Source organism: Octopus bimaculoides, chromosome 13 (assembly GCF_046866305.1).
Source record: "Octopus bimaculoides isolate indiv1 chromosome 13, ASM4686630v1, whole genome shotgun sequence".
NCBI classification, from domain to species: domain Eukaryota; kingdom Metazoa; phylum Mollusca; class Cephalopoda; order Octopoda; family Octopodidae; genus Octopus; species Octopus bimaculoides.
The window spans coordinates 53,655,958-53,681,366 of NC_142940.1; the positions used below are offsets into that span (position 1 = coordinate 53,655,958).

General features: G+C 34.1%; 1 protein-coding gene across 6 annotated transcripts in view; it reads left to right on the plus strand.

Annotated features, from left to right (window-relative positions):
- LOC106877728 (vascular endothelial growth factor receptor 1) overlaps positions 1 to 25,409 on the plus strand; it is a 64,427-nt gene that overhangs the window by 36,286 nt on the left and 2,732 nt on the right. For 2 of the 6 annotated variants that reach the window (XM_014926694.3, XM_014926697.3), the window contains 21 exons: positions 1,780 to 1,806; positions 5,844 to 6,027; positions 7,171 to 7,333; positions 8,571 to 8,695; positions 9,986 to 10,195; positions 10,922 to 11,053; positions 11,968 to 12,160; positions 12,578 to 12,607; positions 13,328 to 13,452; positions 14,142 to 14,328; positions 15,287 to 15,390; positions 16,257 to 16,381; positions 17,409 to 17,541; positions 18,050 to 18,154; positions 19,325 to 19,444; positions 20,003 to 20,268; positions 20,990 to 21,112; positions 21,820 to 21,890; positions 23,062 to 23,102; positions 23,989 to 24,088; positions 24,783 to 24,888. In XM_014926694.3, the coding sequence (XP_014782180.1) occupies positions 1,780 to 1,806; positions 5,844 to 6,027; positions 7,171 to 7,333; positions 8,571 to 8,695; positions 9,986 to 10,195; positions 10,922 to 11,053; positions 11,968 to 12,160; positions 12,578 to 12,607; positions 13,328 to 13,452; positions 14,142 to 14,328; positions 15,287 to 15,390; positions 16,257 to 16,381; positions 17,409 to 17,541; positions 18,050 to 18,154; positions 19,325 to 19,444; positions 20,003 to 20,268; positions 20,990 to 21,112; positions 21,820 to 21,890; positions 23,062 to 23,102; positions 23,989 to 24,088; positions 24,783 to 24,888 (2,670 nt within the window). The remainder of the gene's footprint in view (positions 1 to 1,779; positions 1,807 to 5,843; positions 6,028 to 7,170; positions 7,334 to 8,570; positions 8,696 to 9,985; positions 10,196 to 10,921; positions 11,054 to 11,967; positions 12,161 to 12,577; positions 12,608 to 13,327; positions 13,453 to 14,141; positions 14,329 to 15,286; positions 15,391 to 16,256; positions 16,382 to 17,408; positions 17,542 to 18,049; positions 18,155 to 19,324; positions 19,445 to 20,002; positions 20,269 to 20,989; positions 21,113 to 21,819; positions 21,891 to 23,061; positions 23,103 to 23,988; positions 24,089 to 24,782; positions 24,889 to 25,409) is intronic. The other 4 variants (XM_014926696.3, XM_014926698.3, XM_014926699.3 and 1 more) reach the window with 3 other exon arrangements.

The following is a 25,409-nucleotide window of genomic DNA, read 5'->3' on the forward strand; positions in this document are numbered from 1 at the left end:
AAGTATTTCTACAATTACATCTTTGTTTCATTGACAGGGGTCAGTGGATTTTGTGTTTGTGTAAAGTACTTTTAATGATATCAATTACCTGTTGAATTATGCCATACAGCTATAGTATCTTATTGCTACCTCAGTCATACCTATGTCTATAAACATATATAGAGAGAAAAAGAGATAGACAGACAGACACACATGCACACACACACATACATACATACATACGAAAGAAAAGACCATAGTAACCTCAGACAATGGAATGCAAAAGTTCGTTAGAGTAAAGTACTCTCTTTCTCTTTGGTTCATAGGATTACGCTCAAGGTAGCTCTGTCATTCACATGTGCCAGCCTTGCTACATTCACCCATCTTTTCATGAAACATTCATTAGACAAACCTTCCCTCTCTACTCTCACTTTCATTTTCAAGTGATACTTGAAAAAGTTGATGAGTGATTGACCAGAGAGGAAAGTGTTTGTTTCTAGGCCTTTCAAATGCATCCACCATACACATTCTTTCGCTATAGCCACTAGTACAATGAAAACAGCTCTTCCTTCCCATTTGAAGGAAGGAGGCAGAGCAATATTAATGATAAACCAACTCGTGCCACACATGACAACAGTTGTTCAACAGAAGCCCACAAGTAGGAAATGGTTTGACACTGTAGAATGGTTTCGTCACTCTGACCACATCTCAGGCAGGTTGGCCCAGTTTTCTAGAGCCATACCTGTAGAACTTATCACAAACGGGTAGTACTTTTTGATAGCACTGCCAGGCCAGGGATCTCTGGCAGTTGTCCATAGGTCTCAGCCCGAAAGTTGTCCTGAAAAGGTAGGTCAGGTATTGCAATGAATCGTCAAATTATTAATAACTGTAGTCACTTTCTAAAATTATTTACTGTGGCAGTACCAACAACAGGTTTAGGAGCAGGAAAATAATAACATAAACTTACTGTAAAAAAAAACAATACTTCTTAAATTTTTCCATCAAATTATGAATAATAAAAATCATAAAATATGGAATTGTAAATGTTGCATGTAACCCCCTGGTTCCATGATGCAAATTTCCTCTTTTAAAGGCTATAAGTCGAAACCTTCCATCAAAATTTTATGTTGATTTATATTTGAAATATCACTTAGCAGTGACAGTTATTTTACTAAATTCTTCAATATTTTTAAAATTAATTGGAACAAAGGTAGTTTATTTCAAGAGAAATATGATAACAATAGGGTTAAAATATTTTTTTAAATATTCATTTTAATACCTCCACTAATTTCAGACTTGGCCTTTTGTCACGAACTTTCAACCACATATATTTTGTTGATCTTTTCTATAATGAAAAAATCATTCAAATATTATTACTAGAATAGCCATGAGTTTTATTGTGTTATCGCATTGAGAGAAGATGGTGAGCTGGCAGAGTCATTAGCACAGTGGACAAAATGCTTATTGGTATCTCTTCTGACTTTACATTTCAAATTCCACCAGGGTCAACTTCGTCTTTCATTCCTTTTGTGGTCCATAAAATAAGTGCTAGTTGAGCACTTGTATCAATGTAATTAACTAATCCCTTCTCCCTAAAAAAAATTTCAAGTTTTGTGCTTATAGCAGAAAGAATTATTATTATATTGAGAGCTTATGTATGGAAGCCATATTATCTTGTAAAATATATGCATTTGATGTGAAGATCTTAGAACTAATGACTAAAAAACAAAGGATCAAATTTTTGTTTTTGTTGTTCCTTCCTATTTTAGTAACCCAATGCTTTGTTTTCTTCCATTCTAGGTTTGTTTACCCGAAGATGATAATGATGTAAATATTGGAATCTTAGATTTTAGTACATTGCTTCTACAGCTTTCTTCACTTCTTTTTTAATTTTAATTTTCATATTTTTCACTAACTTTTGTTTTTGTTTTTTTTTTTGTTCTTAACCTAATTTCTTTTCTTTTTGCTTTCTTTTCTGTTTATCATGCTAATTTTTCTGAAATTATCATTTCTTTATGTAAATCCCCAACCACAACCATATATATATATATATACAGGAAAATGAAGAATAACACAGAATGCCAAACTGGAAGCATATTTTAATAAAGATTTCTAACTGGCTTTCATTGCGAAGCAAATTTTCAAGAAGGAGAATGAAAATGTTTTTTACAAAGAAGTACAAAATGAAGAAAATAATATATAAAAAAATAAATATACCAATACATTATATTGTCTTTGAGCTTTTGAAGTTCAATGGTAATTCATGTATATAATGGTTGGAAAAATAAGGATGCATGAGAATTGAGAGTTGTGTTAGGTTTTAAAAAAGGGTTAAAAGTTTGTGTTAAGCAGGAAGTGTGGTGTCAAAACAGGAAGTGTGTGTAAGGGGAGACAAATGTTTTTAGTTGGAGTTATAAACTTCCTGTTGAAAAAGAGTTCATAACTCCAACTAAAAACATTTGTCTCCCCTTACACACACTTCCTGTTTTGACACCACACTTCCTGCTTAACACAAACTTTTAACCCTTTTTTAAAACCTAACACAACTCTCAATTCTCATGCATCCTTATTTTTCCAACCATTATATACATGAACTACCATTGAACTTCAAAAGCTCAAAGACAATATAATGTATTGGTATATTTATTTTTTTATATATTATTTTCTTCATTTTGTACTTCTTTGTAAAAAACATTTTCATTCTCCTTCTTGAAAATTTGCTTCGCAATGAAAGCCAGTTAGAAATCTTTATTAAAATATGCTTCCAGTTTAGCATTCTGCCTTATTCTTCATTTTCCTATTATTTCTTCACGTGCGGTTAATTCAACCCCACTATTTACTGACATATATATATATATATATATATTGCACATTTTCTAAATGGATATTTTACATTCAACAAAATCTCTTCACTCTCACAGAGGTATCAAGCCCATGGTTTGATACCTCTCTCTCTTTCTCTCTCTCTCTGCCTCTCTCCTTTTTTCCTTGTATGTGTATGATATATATGTGTGTGTATTTAATTATAGGATTCAATAGAATCTAGTCACATCAACGCATGATACCAGAAGTGGCTAGGTACAATTTATATATTTGCATATGTATGTATATGCGCATTTATGTATGTATAAGTGGACCTAATATAAATGAAAATATATTGCCAAATATCTTCTTTGGCCTCAAGCTGACCAATGAATTACAAGAGGAATTTTCAGAGGGAAAATTATGTAGATGTTGGCATTTTATGGTGTCACTTGTCACTCTCTGAACAAAATGCGATGTTTACACTCCTCGTTAACATCACAACCTATATCGCTCTCTATTTTCAAAGACCAAGTAGTAATTAAAAAAAAAAATTAGTCAGTCAGTCACAAGTTTAAATGTTACTGCAGCTCTGGCCCCAGAACAAGACACTTCATTCTGATTGCCCAAAATATGCCACTGATAAAGTTAGGTTCAATTGCTGTTTTTCACTTGTGTAGTAAGTTGGTAGTATGAAGAGCATTTAGCATTAAAAACAATTGCTCCAACAACAAAACCACCCCACTTATATCATTCTGGAGAAATTAATGTATGTCATTTTTGAACTTACTGTTGAGAATGTTTCTAATCAATTGACATTAATTTGAACTTGTCACAACAGTATAGTATGAACACAGTGTGACAGTCAGTGATAAATGCAGGTATGACCGTGTGGTTAAGAAGTTCACTTATGAACCACACAACTTAGGGTTTGTTCTAAGGCTGGTGTTTTCTATTATGGCCTCAGGGTCACCAATACTCTATGAGTGGAAGGCTTAGAGTATTCTTACACTTGAATATTTTTGTTTTGGCTTTGAGCCTACTAATAACACTTTTTCTCCAAATGCTGGGGATTTTTCCCACCTTGTATTTGATAAAGGGAAGCTTTCCCAAATATAAAAGAAATATTAAACAACCTATGTGGTTTGATAGAATATCTTGTCTTTGTCTTTATTTCTTGGCATCATCTAACATCTTTTGCCTAATTTCTCACCATCATTGCTTAAAGGTCTTCTTAAGAAATATTCATATCAATCTTTTGTTGTATTTTTCTCTCTTTTATAGTAATTTCTATTTAACAATATTAATTCTGTTTATTAATCTTTTATCTATTTCAACCTCTTAATCTGCCTAATTATTTCTGCTTGCTATCTTTCGGCAATATTAATCCTTTAACATTTAAACCAGTCATATAATGCTCAAATATTTTATTAGTTCAAACTTGTGAGATCCAGCTTCTCATACCTACCAGACAAGGTTATTCTAAAAATAAACAATCATATCATAAAAATTTCAAAGCTGTGAGATAATGCATGATTAATTCAAAACAATGCAAATAAATAAGCATTATATTAAGCTGGATAATCTGAATGTTAAAGGGTTGAAGAATATTTCTGAATTCATATCTTTGATGCCTACCAAATATAGATTGATTTTTAAATGAAAAGAAAATCAAGTAATTTATTATGTAATTGTCTAACAGTTTATGCATTTATATTGTTAAATTATTCATGTGTATATTTTTCAACTTTTTTTCTTTTTGCATGACACTAATATTTTCATTTTCTTGTCATAATCTTTCCCAAAGTTCAACTTCATATGAAGTTCTTTGCATTCTTTTTCTATCAATTTCAATGTCTAACTGAGCACTGCAGTTTCTATCTTATCTCACTTCTCATAGAATTCTCTAATCTGTTTCAAATAATCTTCGCATTTCAGCTTCATTCATTCACATACACAGCAATGTTAAGTTAATCTAATTCACAGAATACTAACTAATTTGTAAATGAAAGTTTGAATGTGTGTGTGTGTGTGTACATACATACATATATATATATTTTTATATAGGCATTGATTTATTTGCTTGTATTATCAGCTTTAATTACCCATCTTCCATGATGATATGGGTTGGACAGTTTGACAAGAATCTAGTAGGCCCAAGGTCTGCATCATGCTGCAATGTTGTGTGTGTGTGTGTGTGTGTGTGTCTCCCCCCCCCCCCCCACACACACACAGCATCACTTCACAACCAATGGTAGTATCTTTAGTCCCTGTAACCTAGCGGTTTTGCAAAGGGGACTCATAGAATGAGTACTAGGCTTACAAAAAATAAGACCTGGGGCTGATTTGCTCGACTAAAGGCAGTACTCCAGCATGGCTGCAGTCAAATGACTGAAACAGATAAAAGAATGTGTGTATAAATAAATATATATATATATATATATATATATATATATATATATATATATATATATATATATATATATATAAAAAAGATGAGAATGTGTGTCTGTCTGTCTATATGAACCCATAAAACTTGAGAACTACACAAGAGGAACCAAGTGTAAAGCTAATACATATTGGATGAAAAGGGTTGACAGTAACTTCAAAGGCATTGTCAACCTCTTTTTCCTTGAAAAGTATTAAAAAACATGTACTCTACTAAAATGTCTTATGTAATCCTTCAGTTTAATGTTAAATTGTTTTTATGTATAAGCTTAATATCTGTATTGATTTAAAAGATTGTTTATATTAATGCAGACATAGAAGTAATTTATTTATTATAAAATATAATAAAATAGATTATCTTTGCATGTTTCAAGTTATAAAACAATTGTTGTGGTATGAATTTTCAAATGCTTAAATAAATTTTTATCATACTATTCTCTTGTCATTTATAACTTTATATATATATATGTATATAGTCAAATACTTTTGGCATTAAATGAGGTGAGGTACTTTCATTAGTGTTCCTTATACATGGGCAATGAAAAAAAAGAAATGTTCTTAGTTCTGTTTCTTTTGTATTATTTAAATTTTTCGTCATAACTGAAATGTATTAGTCTCTTTTGCAGACATCCCATCGGGTTCGTGTATCAACACCTAAACGAGAACACCGCAGAGGTATCGATGTATTTTATGCCAAAATTTACATTCGAAGAGCTAATCTGAATGACAGTGGTATATATGTATGTAACGTCAGCAGTTCTAGCTCTATGAGTACTGATGTACACATTTCAGTCTACGGTATGTATACAACAAAACTTGCAATTTGATTGGATGTTGATGTTTTGACATTGTTGATCTGAATAGGAATTAATCATCATTTCACAAATTTAATGTATGGAAGAGTGAAATGCTAATTAAAGAATGATATTGATTTTATGTTTATCTTCTGATAAAGGACAGCTATAAGGTTAAGAAGTTCATATATTGTGTTTGCGTGTACCATTGTCTTGACATGTGATGGTTGTATACAAGCATGAATGTCATACAAGCGATGTTGTTTGTTTCTAGCCTTCAACGAAAAATATGTCTGGCCATGGAGACATATTTCCTTCCTTGGGAACAGGTAAAGTTTGATGACAGGAAAGGAATCCAGCCAAAGAAAATCTGCCTCAACAAATTCCATCTGACTCATACAGGCATGGAAAGGTGGATGTAAAATGACAATGATGAATTTAAATTGTAGATCATTGTGAAGGCATGTTGCCAAATTGTTAGGATGATTTCAATTCCCAGGTGGTGCAGTGGATAGCATTCTTGAGTAAATTCCTTCATTTTAAGTTGCTTCAGTCTACTTAACTGTGAATTCCAGTAATAGCTGAAAAGTTAGCCCTTCTCAGGTGTCCACTTCGTGAGGGGAGTGTTGTAATCTCAACCACTAATAATGTGGTTTGTGACATACCTAAGTTGGTGTCCCCAACCTGTACATTGGCTGCTGGTTTCAGTGGTCAGGTGTTTGGTTGTGCTCCTGACCATGCTCACGAATGTGCTCAGTTCTGTGCTTCTGCTCTTGCTCATTCTTGCCCTCTCTTTGGCCGACAATAGTGCTGCTTTCCGTATTGTGCCTGGCACCAATAGCTGAGCAGAACTGTGCCATGACTGGTGGGTTGGGCACAGTGGAATTACTACACTGATAGGGACCATTGCACCCAAGTGGGATCCAGACTTACTACATAGGATCTTGTTGATCAGCTGAGGTTTGTGTGAAAGGGTGGTTTTCATTCTCTTCTGCTTTGCAATTATCACTGTAGGTTCATGCCTCTTGACCCTACATGACCAGTAAATTCTCAATATACTGCCACTGTCACCTCATCCATTTGCATATGTGTATCCTTGCCTCAGATAAAATGAAAATTAAATAAAATTTCATATTTTCATTTGTAGAAAAAGAATTTGTATATTTAAACAACTCTGAAAAATTGGTTCGAGTGAGTGAAGATAAAGACAGGGTGTATCTGACAGCTAACTATGTCTCCTTTCGTAAACCTAATATAACATGGTTCAAAAATAGTGAGATAATCATGGAGGGTATAAAATATGAAATCCGGTGAGTGAATTTTTTAATTTTTTTTTGCTAATATATAACATGTCTGTCAACTTAATTATTAATGTGAACTTTGTTTTTACATCAATTTCTCATTTAGGCACAAAATCAGATTTATATGACTTAAGGAATAAAGAATTTGGGTGATAGAGACCTTGAATAAGGTTACAGGCATTGACATTGTATTCTAAGTCATGTAAAAAATTATGGATATCAACCTAGTGAATCTCTCATCAATACCAAGGTTAATGGGATGAAGTCTATGCTTCACTGAGGAGGTCTAATAAGACTGAAATATGCCAATAGTCATCCCTTTTATTTGTGAAAAATTATTAAATATAATTCTAATTCCAGTTTCCTTTTCCCTAACCCTTTTGTTTTTAATAGTCACCTTTCTAATATATTGTTTTTATATTGCTGCTTGTCTTAAGTATCAGGTTTTAAAAAAAAGTAGTGAGGTCAAGGCAGTGCTCCAGTATGGCAGTAGTCCAGTAACTGAAACAAGAGAAAGATAAAATAATTCAGCAAAGCATAATGACTTAAAGAATCCACTTTAATGCTTTGTTGTTATTTTTTCTCCTTTTGATCATCAGAATTTGTCCATCCTGTTGCTAGACTCTTACTTTGTCATTTTAGATAGATTAACTGAACTGAAAATGATACTTCTGAAAATATTTTCTTTTATTTCTGTTTTGATAAATATTTTTACGGGCACATGCATGGCTATGTGTATGGTTTTGGAGCCCATCAGCTTAGTTATCACTAAGTTGTCTTAGTTATTAACTTAGTTGTCTTGAGTTCTATTTCATTGTGTGACATCTTGGGCAAATTTCTGTTGTGGCCTTGACTGATAAATGCCTTGTGAGTGAAACTAGTTGGCCAAAATTGTATGAAAGCCTGCTGTGTATGTGTGTATACACATGCAAGTCTTTTTGAATGTTATATGTCATATACTCACATGCAAAGTAGTTAGTTAAAAAAACAAACTGTGTACATTCGAAGATAAGAGGAATAAAAAAATTAATACTTGAAAAATTGGTAAGGTTAGTTACAGGAATGGTACCCGTATGCAAAATACTGCCCTAAAGAAGCATCTATGTAAGATGTGCCAGGAAAATGGACATAATACAAATGAAGGAATTTTACTTCTTGTTGATATCAAGCAGTTTGTTATTTTCTTTATCTCAAACCACAATAAGTATTTCATTAAAATTTAATTAAAGGTTTACTTCTTTAACAGCATAATCGATACAGTACTGGATCTGGTGATTTACAATCCTAAGTATGAAGATAGTGGTAATTATACAGTGTTTGCTGTAACAAAAGATATGAACAGTACCTTGAGCCTTATGCTTGTAGTTATTGGTAAGTCAACACTTAGACTCTCTTTAACCCTTTTGTGCTCATATTTCAGATGAAACACCTTACTTATATATCAATTAACCTTGAAAGTAACTTAGTTTTGTTCATTGATTGATGTATTAACCTGGTATTCAGAATGCAACAACAAAAAATTTCTTGTATAGTTTGGTGTTAAGTACATCCAACTGTAAAATACTTGCCAAAGGAGACAGTGGAACTTGGAACAGTCCTCGGTATTACCAGCTCCTGTCAAATCATCCAGTCCATGCCAGCATGGTAGACAGACATTAAATAATGATGAATTATAATGGAAGGTTTTAATTTAAATATTCATGGTTGTGTGGTGTGGTTGTAAAGTTCCTGTCCCAACCACATTGTTTCAGGTTCAGCCCCCATGTGCAGCAACTTGGGCAAATGTCTTTTACTTTAGCCCTGAGTGACCAAAGTCTTATGAGTATATCTGGTAGAAGGAAACTGAAAGACCCTCTTTTTGTATATGTATGTGTGTGTGTGTGAGTGTATATGCATGCATGTGTGTATGTCTTTGTTTACTTTTACTTTTGTGTTCACTTTACAAATGTAACAAGCTGCAAGTATTGATATATATATGTATATATATATATATATATATATATATATATATATATATATAGTCATCATCTTGATCATCATTTAATGTCTGTTTTTCATGCTAGCATGGATTGGACAGTTTGACAGGAAATGGTAAGCTAGAAGACTGTGTAGCTTCACTGTCTGCTTTGGCATGGTTTTTATGGCTAGGTACCCTTCCTAACACTAACCACTTTACATAGTGACACCAGCACCCACAAGGTCTATTTTAGCATGATTTTTACTACTGGGTGCTGCTCATGTTTTCAGATAGTCCATATAAAAATGTCACATTCCTTTTGGGGTTCAATATTCTTATGACGGAACCTGCAGCTATGACATCAGATCCTCCACTACATTACCAAATTTTTTTTTTTTTTTCTTGCTCAGATTCTACAATATAGACTTCCTATTGCAAAGAGATCTGAATTAAAACTTTCCATCAAAATTTTATTTTAATTCATGTTCCAAACACCAGATTAATAATGATAAAGTTATTTTACTAAAGTTTTCATTATCTTCAAAATTAATTGAATCAGAGGGAATGTTTTAATAGAAATTTGATTATGAACATGTTAAAAATCCTAATTTTTCTGGATGTTTGTTTTGCATTGTTATATCAATGTTCCTATAGATAGTAAGATTAGTGAGGTAATAGTATAAAATACTATTTTTCTCTTACAGGTAAACCAATAATTCAACTAGATACTATACCAGCAAAGGATTTTTTCATGGTTGATCGTAAAGTAACATTGATTTGTAATGTGTCATCAAACCTTGATGATGAAATGGTATGGATGTGGCAGGCATGTGATCCATTTCACTGTTCTTCAAACCCAGCAGCATGGTCAGTAGTCAACAAAACTACAATAGAAAATGGACTAACTACACAGAGTGAGTAAAGACAATAGCTGAATTTCTATAATGCACATTTGTACACAGATAGAGGCATATCACTGTGGTCTCAACCACATGGCTTTAGGTGCAGTCTAACAGCACATCACCTTGGACAACTTACTTCTGTAATGACCATTTCTCTCACCCAGCTAAAGAGTGGGTGGGCTATCACAGAAGAGACTTGCCATGAACCACTTTACCCACCCATGTATAACATGGGGTTGCACTACTCCTTCTACTCAACCTGCCCCTCTGATTCTCTCACTAACCACAACCACCACCTCTGACGCTACTTCTCACTTGCTTCATATTATCCTCTTCTCTAACAGTGTCACTACATTTTCTCAAAAATAAACCTGTGCAACTAAAAATAAGCATATGCAACTCCAATGAGGACTGCCTTCGACCCTAACAAACCAAAAGTTAAGAGTACTGTAATTTTGCCATAACAAACTGAGATAATTTGCTGTAACAACAATTTATCCAAATACTTTGATTCCTTTACATTTATTTGAAAAGGGAAATTATTCCCAAAATATTATAGGAATAATAAATAGATAAATAAATAAAACAGCCCAAGTAAAATAATATATCTTTATTTTTGACATTGATTCATTGATATTACCTTACATATTTTTGATTAACTCCTCACCCACAACTTTGTTCAAATGTTTTTACAAACATTTATCTCAAACTAATATAAATAATTATTGTTTATTTTAGATAATCCAGAGATTGTTACATTCAAAAAATACACTGTGCTGAATGTAACAGCTTTAGTTGGAGGTCAATATAAATGTCAAGCAACCAATAGACAAGGAATAAGTGAAAAAATAGTAAATTTCTCCCTTAGTGGTAAGTGTCTATATATGTATTGTCTGTTTACTATCTCCTACTAAACCATAGATAAACAGCTATTCTGAAACTGGTAGCTCACAATGAAAAGCCTTGGCGATATGATTAAGGAGTTCACTTTCCAACAATATTGTTTCAATTTCAGCAGTACAAACAGCACTTGATCAAGTGTTTTCTATGATATCCCCAGGCTGACCGATGCTTTGTGAGTGAATTTGAGAGATGGAGACTCCTTAGAAACCTGCTGCACACACCTGCATGTGTGGTGTGTGCATCTTTCTGTTTGTCTCTCACTACCTGACAACTGATGTTGGTTTGTTCACATCCCCATAGTGTAGTGATTCAGCAAAATGAGACTAATAGAATAAGAGCCAGGTTTAAAAATCTCAAAATAATTACTATGGTCTTCCTAACCACATGGTTTCAGATTCAGTTCCACTGTGTGCCATCTTGGGCTCCATGTTTTCAACTATAGCCCCAGGCCAACCGAAGCTTTGTAAGTGGATTTGGTAAATGGAAATAGAAAAAGCCTGTTGTATATGTGTGTGAATGTGTGCATACAAATATGTTTCTGACACCTTGTTTTGACATTGCATCATATTTGTAAACAAGTGTTAGTGCTGCTCATTTCTAATATTCTACGGAATCATGTCTAGCCACAGGGAAATATTACCTTGTTTGAAAAAAAGGTGAGTGTTGGCAACAGGAAGGCATCCAGCTGTAGAAAAATCTACCTCTCTAAACTTAATCTGACCCATGGAGAAGTTGACGTTAAGAAGATGATGATGATGATGCTACAGCAGCAAAATCACTTTGGTTCAGTCAAATAAAACAATAGACAAGAAAAGTTAACCTTTTTTGAAATGTTATAATTGTTGAGACAGATTTGTATTAATATTGTATTTCTGTTTCAGACATTGAAAATGGCTTTATGTTTACAACAAGTGTAAAGTCACCAGTTGAAGGCGATGAAATTTTCTTGACATGCAGTGCTAATTTGTGGAAATATTCTGACCTCACATTGATGTTTGAAAGATTATGGGATACTGATGTCTATTCTAAGTTCCCATCAGTCAATAGATCATATGGGCGATATAACATATCTCAGTAAGTTATTGTAATGTTGCTTATAGAAAAAAAAGGATTAAAGAAATTTTAAATAAATAAATTGTCCCCACTTATAAAACATTATTCTTTTTAAGACTAATCATTGCAAAACAGTTATTGTTTTTTACCCATTATTATTACTCTTGTTTTAAAACACATTTATTTAAACCTTTTGCCACTGGAGATAGTAAAAAACTTTTATTTTAAATTGTTCCATATTTAACCCTTTTGATACCAACTTGCTTAAGACCGCCTTTGATTTTAGGATACAAACTTCATGTTTTAAAGTGATCTAAACTAAAATTTATCTTCAAAATTTTATGTTAATTTTGGTCCAAACACTTTAACAGTGCATTTGTATTTGTACCACATACATAATTCAATCTAATTTGATCTTTTTTATCCTTATTATTGCAGAAATGGAAACCTCCAAGCAGAATTAAAAGTGTAAGTAATTTTATCATTGATTTATTATTATGATTGTTTATATTGTTTATCTAACAGTTTGCATGTGAAATTTTGTAGTAACCAGACTTCATGCTGTTTATAGCAATATAGTTAAGTTTGTGGAGCCGGTCATGTCTTTATACCTTTTATGGAAATATATACGGAAAAACCTTTATACCTTTTATGGAAATTTATACGGAAAAACTAAGCATTATACCATCCAGTATAAATAAAAGGCAATTTCATTATGCATATTTAAGCCATTATTTTTACTGTAAAAACTTATTCTGACATTAAATGAGTCAACTTTCAGTACGAATGTTTACGTTTTGTACGTCTTTTTCAAACAAAAAAATTTCAAAACAAATTCTGGAAACAATCTACTCATGTAATTTATGCACCCACTAAAGTTTATTTGTACTTTTGCGAAAAAAATGTATAAATTACATGGGTTTTTACAGTAAATTATCAAAAAATTTGGAAGGATTTACTAAAATAACAGTGATTGTTAAGCTTGTGTTTGAAACATAACAATAGGTTCTTATATAACATTATGATGGGGGTGGTTAGCTTAAATATGGAACAATTTAAAATAAAAGGTTTTGGTTTCTAACTCCAGCGTATTGGTATCAAAAGGCTTACATAAAAGTGTTTTAAAACAAAATACACAAGAGCATTTACGATATTAAACTTTGAATGTTTGATTGGTATTTTTTTCAGAACAAACTACTCTAATATCCTTACCAAGAAATTCAATTCAATTCGGTTGTCTGATTCTGGAATCTACCGATGTAGAGTGAACAATTCCATAAAATTTGATAAAATTATCTCTCTCGATGTTGAAAGTGAGTAAATTTTTTCTCCCCTCTTCTCTTCCAATCTTTTTGGCAACTTTGTTACATCCACTCTGTTTCTTACATTTCTCAATCTTCTCCACTCCTTCCTTTCTCTTCTATTAACCTCTGTTCTTTTAACCCTTTTCATATCAACCTGCCTGAGACTACCCTTTGTTCTATGATACAAACTTCATACTGAACTGTTAAATTACAGGGATGTGAACACCCCAAACTGGTTGTTAAGCAGTGGTGAGGAACAAACACACACACACTCAAATATATACAACTGGCTTCTTTTCAGTTTTCATTTAGTAAATCCACTCACAAGGTTTTAGTCAGCCCAAGACACTTGCCCAAGGTTCCATGCATTGGAACTGAACCCAGAACCATGTGATTCTGGATTGGGGAGCAATTTTCTTACCACACAGCCATACCTGTGCCTATTACTATTTCCCATTTATTCGTGTGAGCTGTGAGGATTGTGAGACAAAGTCCTCCAGAAGGTCTTATCGGAAGCAACCATTCCTAAATGCTCCAGCAAGGTCAAAGAAACCTATGAGAATTATTTGACCATCTTGCTCATAGTTTACCTCTAAATTGCCCTCCAGTTGATCTTGCCTGTAAACTCTGTATTGTGATTCTTTCCTCAGACATTCTAGCCATATTCCCATAGTACCAAAGTTTTCATTTTGTTTCAGAGATGATACCTCCAATGCTTGGTCGTACCATTGAATCAACCCTTCATGCTAGCCTGAACATGTCCCTGCCACTCTCTTGTGAAGTAATTGGTGGCAAACCTTCTCCAACAATGCATTGGTTTTTCAACAACGACCAAATTTTTGAGAACAACACTTTGGGATTACATATAGAAGATGGAGGCAGAATGTAAGTATTTATCCTTTCGTTACATTTTATTTTGATATTAAGCACACTATCAAGGTGGTGAGCTGGCAGAATCATTAGAAAATCAAACAAAATGCTTAGCAGCATTTCATCAATCTCTACGATCATCAGCACAGAATAATTGTTCAGTTAGAGGTGGCGCTGCCAAATTCCTGTTCGAAATATATAGTTTTCAAAGTGACAACTAGTCTTGAGGTAAAATGAATTTCCTTGAACTAAAATATAATACCCTGTAATATATTTAATACCTGTCACCTTTTGGAGAATTTACCCATACCTCAGTTTCTGCAGCCATCTTCACTTAATTTTCAATGTCTAAAAATGTAAAGTATTTTCTGTAAAAAATTTAGTCAACTACAAGTTGAACCTCACTAATTTGAGACCAGTCTGGTGTTAGAGTAGTGGATTTTTTTAACCAGTGGAGCTTAGGGGTAAAAATTGGCTAAGTAACACATATATTATACTGTATGGTGCAATGTACCTCCAACATTTTCTGCACACAAGTCTTTTACTGATGTAGCACTATATTCTGATACCTTTTGTAGTAATTAATGTTACAGGTTTATGTTCTACAGTGTTACCTCTACTTTCAGTATTGGCTGCTCACTGAGGAGGTATATTTAAGGGTGAAATATTAGTAAAAATAGCTAATATCTGTACTTCTATTGCAACATCAACCCCTGTTAAGTCAACTGTGGTGGGTATAAACAATACGGGGTGCCACAGCTGGCCAAACTGCCATTATACAAACTAATGACCACCAAATTCAAATCATTGAAACCAATGGATTAGAAAATCCCAGATCAGCTTGGTTTAACCTGTATTGTATTCAAACTTTCTTAAAATTTTATGGGTGATCTTTTTCATTTATTAATTTAATTTAACCCATAATGGTTAAGGCCATACTGGAAACACTGATTATATATATTTTATTTCTTAGGCTTGTTATACAAAGAACAACCATTGACCATTCTGGAGTTTATACTTGCTTCATAAAAAATCGTGCTGGTTCTGTGTATGCAAATGCAACTGTACTTGTTGGAGGTAAATATGTATTGCTTTATTTTGAAATGTGTTCCATTGTTTCACAGCTGTGTTCACTTAAGGGTCAAAGCAGATGTCACAGATTAGCATCTGCTCTGACTTGGGCACTCTTGTTATCCCTCTTGTCAGTTAAAGGTTCAGGGCAGATGTCACTGATTCCTTACTCAGAAATAAACTGAGAAGCTGTCTCTTTAAGGTCAGGTGGGTCTCATACATACATCTCTTTGATGGCATACTATTGCCTGACCATAGTTCCTTGTCTCAGGAAATACCTCACCAGAGAGAATGCATGCTCTTTCACTTCTTGTGGTTAGGAGATCCATTTGATGTCCTTGGTCTAGAGTACTAGTGAGGAACATTAATCGTATGAGACATGCTTTATAATATGGAAGTACCACTAGCCAAACCTGTCAGAGATACATGCAAGACAACCAAACCACCGTGCACATATTCATTCAGAGTCCATGCAATGAAAAATTGTTGGTAACAACTACTATCACATGTAGAGCAGAGATGGCTCTCAGTTGAATTTGTTGTGAAGATTGACCTGCTACCCTCTTTTGGCAAAGACGAGCAGCTAGTCTTTCTCTGCCTTGTGGTTATGGCAAGTGAAGTTGTGTGGTAGGTATGGTCAGAAGGTTTAAGGCTAAGGATTTTCTTCTCTGACCAAGCCGTCAACTTCTTCAAATCCCACTCAGAAAGGAGAGTGAAGGTGGAGAAAGCAGTGCTTACCAGATAAGTACTTTAGTCAACTATCCCCATCCCTAGCTGATCTTAAAAACATTTACTACTACTCCTACTAGTAACAGTATATTTCCAGATGTTATTATTGCTGTTGTTGATCTTAAAACCCTTCATTTTTACAGAAAATTATAGTGCTGCTGGAATGAGTAAAATAGAAATTATTGTCATAGTTTGTGTATCATTGGCTGTTCTTATTATCAGTTTAGCTGTCATCTGTTTCATCATCAAGAAGGTCAAGATCAAACATGTAAGTTACTGTCAATAAGGACACACACACATGCACTATATATATATATATATATACACACACATATATATCATTGATTTTTATTTTTCTAAATTAATCTAACTAGTTAACCATTTTACTGCACAAAATGCAAACTAAATCTACTTTGACTTTAAGATTCCATTCAGTGAACATGTGAGAGCAGTTTCTCCCATTAAACTCAATCTATTTATTCACTTATCACCTCTGTCATATTACCGTTGTATTACAGTCTCCGGAGTACTGAGATGCTACAATATAATGACTACAATTAAGAGCTCTCTATATAGTATCTTAAGAAGTGTCAGTATGTAGTATCAGAAGTTTATCCTATTCTGCTGACACTACATACAACATAGCTTTTAGGAGATAAATTCTCTGAGGAATGTATGATATAATGTAATGCCTGCAAGTGTAATGGAATATCTGCAGTAAATATGAGCCCTGAACTAGTAGCACAACACTTCATCTACTAATTCTCATCTACACAGGTTATATATTAACCATGGGAATCTGAATATGGTTCTGTCCTTTGACCCTTTCATTACCAAATTTCTGAGGAAATCTTTGTTACAATTAATTGTGAAAATAATGACATGACATATTTAGTAAAATAATTTTGTCATTATAAAGCTGGTGTTAGAACATGTAGTTTTGATGGAAGATTTTAATTAAAAACCCTTCAAAACATGAAATCTATATCATATATCTAGGGTAGTCTCAGGCAGGTTGGTATCAAAAGGTTTAAATTTCCCTTTTGACACCAACCAAGATATCTTGCCATCTTGAAAAGGAAAGGGACACATTGGATAATATAGTCTCAGACATGCAGTGGCTGAGACAAACACTGGAATGTCTTTGATTACAAGTCTATTTAGAATTATTTTGGCATTAAACTACAATGGCAACGAGAACAAAGATAATATTGGAAGATATAAAAAATCCTAAACTCTTTCTTTATGACAAAGATCTCCATGAGTTATATGTTCTTCACTTCCTTTTTTTATAGGACTTTGATGATCTTGAAAAACAACTTGTTGTGCCTAAAGGTGATTACAACCCAGATATTCCTATTGGAGAACAAACTGGATGCCTACCTTATGATTCACGGTGGGAATTTCCAAAGGAACGACTTCGATTAGGTAAGAATTACATTTTTGTCATCTCTCTCTCTCTCTCTCAACCTTTTGGTTTCCAATTCAGTCCTTCTGCAGGCCACCTTTGGTAAGTGTTTTCTACCATAGTCCTGGCTGGTCTCTGCCTTGTGAACAAATTTGGTAGACAGAAACTGTATGTAAGCTACCATACATATATATAGGGGTAGGTGAATGTTCTTGTCTTCACATTGTGCACTAACTGTAAATGAATATCACCATCATACAAGCAGTGTCATTCTTTTGAAACCTTCCGTCAAAAAAAGTATCTGTCCACTGAGCTGTTTGTGTTGAGAGGACCAGGAGAAATATTGCTTTGCTTGAAAATAGGAGAAGGCTGATGTCAAGAACAGCATATAACTGTACAAAACCTGCCTCAACAAAAACATCATCTGATCCATGCAAGCATGTAAAAGTAGACATTGAAAGCAATGATTATGATAATAAGGTCTAAACCAGCTTAAGTAGAACTAAAGATAATGCTTCTTTGTTTCAGGAATGATACTTGGTCAAGGTGCATTTGGAAGGGTCATCAAAGCAGAGGCAATAGGGATTGAAGATGGAATTGATGTTACAACAGTAGCTGTTAAAATGGTTAAAGGTAAGAGAATTTACAAAGGGAATATTTTAAAGAAATTTTTCTTTTCACATAACTAGATTTGTCTGTTTCATATTTCTCTAATGATAATGAGATCTTCCTTTAACTATTTTTTTTTTCATCTCAGTAATAATTCAGTCTATATAACAGTTATATATAAGCATGTGTGTTTATGTACGTGTATGATTTTCTGTGTATGTGTGTGTCTTGATGTGAGCTTACCTGACTATGTTAACACAAAGCCCAGTTAAACGCGTAACAAGTGTGGGCATGTCTGTCTAATTAAAGTAGGTGTTAGAAGTCATCAAAGAAGTCACAAACACAGGATTGTTGTTAAGTACACATTATATGACATCCCTACTTGCAAGGAGCATGGAAAAGAATGTGTGTCAGGATAAAAACTGAAATGTTCACCAAAATAATATTGTAGCATCAACTTCATGAGGTGCCCATCATTACCACATCTGTGCAAAGGAGTGTTGGTTTCTGGCAGGAGGGAATTGCTACATCTGTGCTTCTCGAGTTTGAAAAAAACAATCAAGTGATGGCATTACTCAAAATCAAGTTGTTGCCATATTTCTGTTGAGATACTCTGTGTTTCTTTCAACTAATTTTAAATATAACAAAGAATTTAGTAAAATAACTTAGTTATCATTAAGCTGATGTTAGGAACATAAATTGTGACTAAGGTTTAGTGGAAGATTTTAATTCAGAACTTTTGAAAACAAGACATTTGTACTCAGAGCCAGAGGCAGTTTCAGGTAGGTTGGTATCAAAAGGGTTGAGGTGCAGGTATAACTGTGTGGTAAGAAGTCTGCTTCCTAACCACGTGGTGGTTCAGTTCCAGTGTATTCTATAGCCCCAGGTTGACCAGAGTGTTATGGAGAGGGAAACTGAAAGAAGCCTCTGTGTGTTATTGTCTCCTTCCTTTGACTTCATGTGATAGTTGTAAACGAGTGTCATTGTCATGCAAGCAGTGTCCTTTGTTTTACTCTTTGGTGGAAACGTCTAGCCATGAGGAAACATTATTTTGCCTGGAAACAGGTGAGGGTTGACAAAAGGAAGGGCACTTGATCATAAAAAATGCACCTCAGTAAAATTTCATCTGACTCATGCAAGCATGATAATGTGGACATTAAACCTATGGTGATGATTAACTTTACTCTTTTACAGATTGTACAGACCGTGAACAAATGGAAGCATTGTTGTCAGAATTAAAGATTCTTATTCATCTTGGTCCTCACTTAAATATTGTTAATTTACTTGGCGCTGTCACTAAGAACATTCGATATGGTGAGTGTTTGGTTTCTGGTCCTAATTTTACCAAAATATTCACAATGAGTTAAAGATGAAATAATGGGGTTTCTTATTAGGCTTACAAACTCTCTTTTAACCAGAATATTTCTGTATTTGTTTCTCCACTTACTACCTCTCTCTTCCTCCTTCCCAGCCCTTCTTCCTCTCTCTCTCCCCCACTCCCTTTGTTTTGCTATCTCCCACATTTCCCTCCCTTCTCCCTTCTCTCCTACCATCATTATATTTCTAATTCTCTCATTTCTTTTGATTATATACTTTCTTCTTTCACTTCCATCTTTGCCTTTTTTCTCCTTACTGCTTCTTCTTTTCTCTCTCTCCTCACTTTTCTTCTTTCCTACCTTATTACTGTATTGCAACTTTCATTATTATATTTCTCATCATTATTCCTTTTGAATCTATTTTCTTTTCCTTCTGTTTCCTCTTTGTTGCTTCCTCACTCTCACTCTCTCTTTTCTCCCCCCCACCCCCACCCCTCTCATTTTTTGTCTTTCAAATAATTTTGCTTCGATTTTTCTCTTTGCATTGCAACTTCAGGTGAACTGTATGTCATGGTTGAATATTGTCATTTTGGGAACCTACGCAACTTCCTTTTGAAGCACAAAGATAGTTTTGTGGACACAATGGAGGACATTATGATGGACGAAAAAAAATTCCTGTTGGATGAAGCCTCGAAGCCACACTACATCAATCATGCAGACACGGATAACAATGAACACCTGAATCGACCTCTGACTACAAAAACTATCATTTGTTATGCTTACCAAGTGGCAAGAGGGATGGAATATTTAGCTTCTAAAAAAGTGAGTCACTGTTCATCCTTCTGCTCATCATCATTGTTTTAATGTCTATTTTTCCATACTGGCATCGGTCCGACGAGAGTGTGTTGTTGCAGAGTTTTCTACAGTTGAATGCCCTTTCTTGTCACCAAATTCCATTCATTTCTAGGTGGGGTAATGATCTCCAAGTATGTCTGGGCATGTTTTATGCAGCGAAGTTGAACACTGGTGTCAATACAATTGGCACATGCTCTCCCCTGACACACACATATGCACATGCACACATATATGCATGCACACACATGCATACATATGGGTGTGTGTGTCTGGGTCTCCTTGTCTTGACATTGTATGGTAATGAGCAGTGTCCTTCATTCCCAATCTTCCATTGAAACATGTCCAGCTATGAAGAAATATTATAATACTTGTAAACAGGGTGAATGTTGGCATCAGGAGGGGCATCCAGCTATAGAAAATCTGCTTTGAAGTCCATCTGGCCATGCAAGCATGGAAAAGTGGACATTAAATCTAACCCAGTATGTTTCCACCCCACATTTTGTGATATTTGATTTTTCCTAAATAATACTTAAGAGAACTACATAGGCTATTTTTCATAGATTTATCTGTCCATTTTTTTTTTGTGTGTATAAGTAGTTCCATATCACTATCATCATCATCGTCTTTTATGCCATTTTATTTTCTCTTTCATTTTCACATTAATAATTTCTGTTATGTCTGATAAAAGTATATCCACAGAGATCTAGCTGCTCGTAACATCCTGTTGGCTGCTAATGAGGTTGTCAAGATCTGTGATTTTGGCCTTGCCAAGAACTGCTACAAATCAGCTGAATACCACAAGAAAGGAGACGTAAGTTACATTCATATTGCTAAGCCTCATCGTTTATCTTATTTGAGATAGTCACATATTAGTAACGGGATGACCTTACGTGGCAGTAGTGTCGCATGATAGTAACAGAAAAGCTTTATATGGAGGTAGTGTCACATGGCATTCACTGAATAGCCTCATATGAAAATAATGAGATATGGGAGTTACAGAATGTCTTATATGGCAGTTATAGTAACATGGTGTGATTACTGAATGATCTTGTATTGTGATATTGTCACACAGCAGTTACAGAATAACCATATGTAGCAATATTGTCACATGGCAGTTACAGAATGACCTTATATGGTCATATTGTCACACAATAGTTACTGAATAACCTTACATGGCTGCATTATCACATGGTAGCTGCTGCTGATTTTATATGGCCATATTGTTACACGATAGTTACTGAATGACCTTATATGGCAGTACTCCTGAGCTTACTCCTGGTCCTATCAATTTATTTTCTATTTTAAAATGATGTAAATTAAAACTTCTTGTTAAAATTTCATGCAAATTTATGTTTTAATCATCTGTTTAATAATAATGAAGTTATTTTACTATATTCGTTATTTTTTAAATTAATTGAAAGAAACTGTATAACAGAAATATGGTAGCAAAAGGTTTAAAATTTATGTAACTGACTTTTATAAGAATGTTTGTTGATTATTGATGTGTTTGTGTTGCAGACACCTGTTCCCATCAAATGGATGGCCATTGAATCTCTGACACACAGAATCTACACAACGAAAAGTGATGTGTGAGTTTCTGTTCTATTATTCTAACACACTTGCTTTATATACACCAATACAAACAACATACATGTACATAATATATATGTACAGTACATTATATATATGTGTGTGTGTGTTTGGCAGTCACCATGATAGATTACTAGCCACTAAACGTTTTTTATTTTCTTTCTGTGTTCCTTTCTGTCAAAGAGCGTAGGCTCAAAACATAAAAGACTTTCTCACTTCCCGAGCGTAAACAACAGTTAGAAAGTCTTTTACGTTTCAAGCCTACGCTCTTTGACAGAAAGGGACACAAAAATAAACGGAGAGAAAATAAAAAAATGTTTAGTGGCTAGCGATCTATCATGGTGAATGCCAAACACACACACACAGATATATATATATGTATATATATATCAACAATGGAAGCAGCCTTTGTAACAAATATTGTTTTGCACATCCAAATTAAGCTGCAGCAATCATCCTAAGAAATCACCTTATGTAGACTATAGACATTAAGTGCTAAAAAGGCACAGATTATATTGGCAGATGAAATTTTATCAGCACCAGTGGATGGGACTGTTGTATCGTGTGGTTTTAGCATAATTTACGTTTCATCATCAACATGATTTCTTAGGATGATTACTGAAGCCTTCAAAGAAGCACATTTGGATGCACCAGTATATATTATATCATCATCATCATCATCATCGTTTAACGTCCGCTTTCCATGCTAGCATGGGTTGGACGATTTGACTGAGGACTGGTGAAACCGGATGGCAACACCAGGCTCCAGTCTAATTTGGCAGAGTTTCTACAGCTGGATGCCCTTCCTAACGCCAACCACTCAGAGAGTGTAGTGGGTGCTTTTACGTGTCACCCGCACGAAAACGGCCACGCTCGAAAATCCTACGGGAGCCAGTCAGGCGGTACTGGCAACGGCCACGCTCAAAATGGTGCATCTCATGTGCCACCCGCACAAGAACCAGTCCAGGGGCACTGGCAACGATCTTACTTGGCTTTCCGGGTCTTCTCACGCACAGCACATTTCCAAAGGTCTCGGTCAGTAGTCATATGTATATATATATATTTATATAATACCAACATTAAAGGATGATGATGATGAATTTGTATTATGTATCTGTATTTGTAGTACTGTAGAAATTTTATTTGAATTCTTATGTCTTTCAATTGCAGATGGTCTTATGGAGTTTTTATTTGGGAATTATTTTGTCTTGGTAAGTTCCTCTGTTTATGTATTATTTTAGCTTTTGAACAGAGAAGGAGTGCTATAAAAACAATACCTTAATACTCCTGTAGCCTATGCAACCTAAACTTCTTTAGATTCATAAATCAACTTCAATATAGCTGATGAGGTCTAAACAAGACCCAAAAGAGGAGTGATTCTTGTTTTTGGGTGATGCAGGCCTTAATTCATCACTCAGTTTAACACTGCCCTCTGGTCCTTATATGCTTTTAGCAAAATCCACATGTTGCCAGTGCTTCAGTGTGGACTTCAACCTGAAGCTAACCTCTTTGCACCAGCATTTTTTCAACATTCTAATTATTTTGCCAATATGACTGTTTTTGAATGTATTTTTTTTATTCATTTTCCCTATGCTCTTGAGATACAAGGCCAACAATTTTTGAGATAAGCAGGTTAGTTCATACTGTTAATCAACCCCAGTACTTGATTGGTACTTTATTTTATCAACCTGGAAAGGTTGAAAGGCAAAGTTGACCTCATCAACATTTGAACTCTAAGCATAAAGAGTTGAAATACTGCAAAATATTTCTTCCAACACTAACACTTCTGTTAACTTGTCACCATACATATCATCATCGTCTTCATCATTTAACATTCATATTTCCATGCTTGCATGAGTTGGACATTTTGACAGGATCCATGCATTGTGCCCCAATCTCTGTTTTGGCACGGTTTTATGGCTGGATGCCCTTTCTAATGCCAACTACTTTTTAACCTGTACCGAGTGCTTTTTTTCACACCAATAACATGAGTGAGGACAGCACTCCGCTTGTAAGACTGCATATAATTTTTTTGATAACAACAAAAATTTACTTTACATTTGACTAATCTTTGCAATCTTTGTCTTCCTTCAAAAGGTGGTAATCCGTACCCCAGCGTCAAAATAAATGAGAAATTCATTGATTTATTGAAATCTGGATACAGAATGGATAAACCTCAGTATGCAACTGATGAGATGTAAGAAGTGTTTTGTTTGTTTTTATGTTTTTTGTTATATTTTTTTATATCTTTGTAATGAAAGTGTTAGATTAAATGTCAGAATGAATGTCGGATTAAATATGGTATGGCAGTTGAGTGTGTTTGTGATTGTGGGTGAATGCTAATATTTTGTTTGTCATCATTTGAGTGAAATAATGATATATACATTACAACCAGTTGCTCTTTACTTTCAAAGACCTGTAGAGTAAAAAAAAAAATCCTTTACTTGAGAAAACAGGCAACAGTGGATGACAGGAAAAGCATCCGTAGATAAAATCTTTCCTCAAAACTATTCCCATTCAAGCTATACTAGCATGGAAAAGCATACATTTAACAAATGACCAAAAGATATATATATATATATATATATACACACACACAAGCCAACAAGGAAGCTGATAAGCAGTTGCTCAATCTACTTGAAATAGCAGTCAAATCTCCTTTAAATCATACGTGACTGTCTTAAAAGTAAGAAAGACATCAGATTATGAAAAGACAGGATGGTCCATACTGGAATGCCTCTAGCTATTTGATTGCTTGTTGGGGGTTGACCCAAGGCTAAAAATGACATATACCAAAACTAATATACTGTTGTTCTTGTAATTGGTGGTAGGGGTGATAGTTGTGGTGGTAATGATGATGATGATGATGGTTGTCTTGTTTTAATTTACAGATACAAAGTTATGTGTGATTGTTGGAAGGTTGAACCAGGACAAAGACCTACATTTTCTCGACTTGCAGATACAATGGGCAGTTTTCTAGAAGCTGGAGTCAAGCAAGTATGTTTGCATTTCAACCACTTACAATTTGTCATATTCTAGCTACTGTAATACTTATTTGTGATACTAACCAAGCTACAACTGCGTTTCTTATGAAGTAGAAAAACTATTTAATTGATTTATTTCATTACTATATTTGCTTGATATGCTTATATACCAATTCTAAAATAGGTATTCCATTTTTGTGCTTGGTTCTCTTACTCATAACATTGTATGTAATTAGTTAGAACGCTGACTGCACACTTACTTCATTTTACACTTTCCATACTTCAGGTACAGATCTAATAAGTGTATATCATTTCTATCACATTGTTTATATAAATAAGCAAACATTAAATAAAACAATGATAATAATGGTTTATTCAATAATCAAGACAGTCAATCTTCTTCATTTTATGTATACAATCTTTTAACTTTGCATGACATCATTATAGACATCTCAGGTCTAACTAAAGTGATATTTACAATAAAAATTATCACAAAAAAAAAAAAAAACTTTGATAACTGACCAACCAAATTAT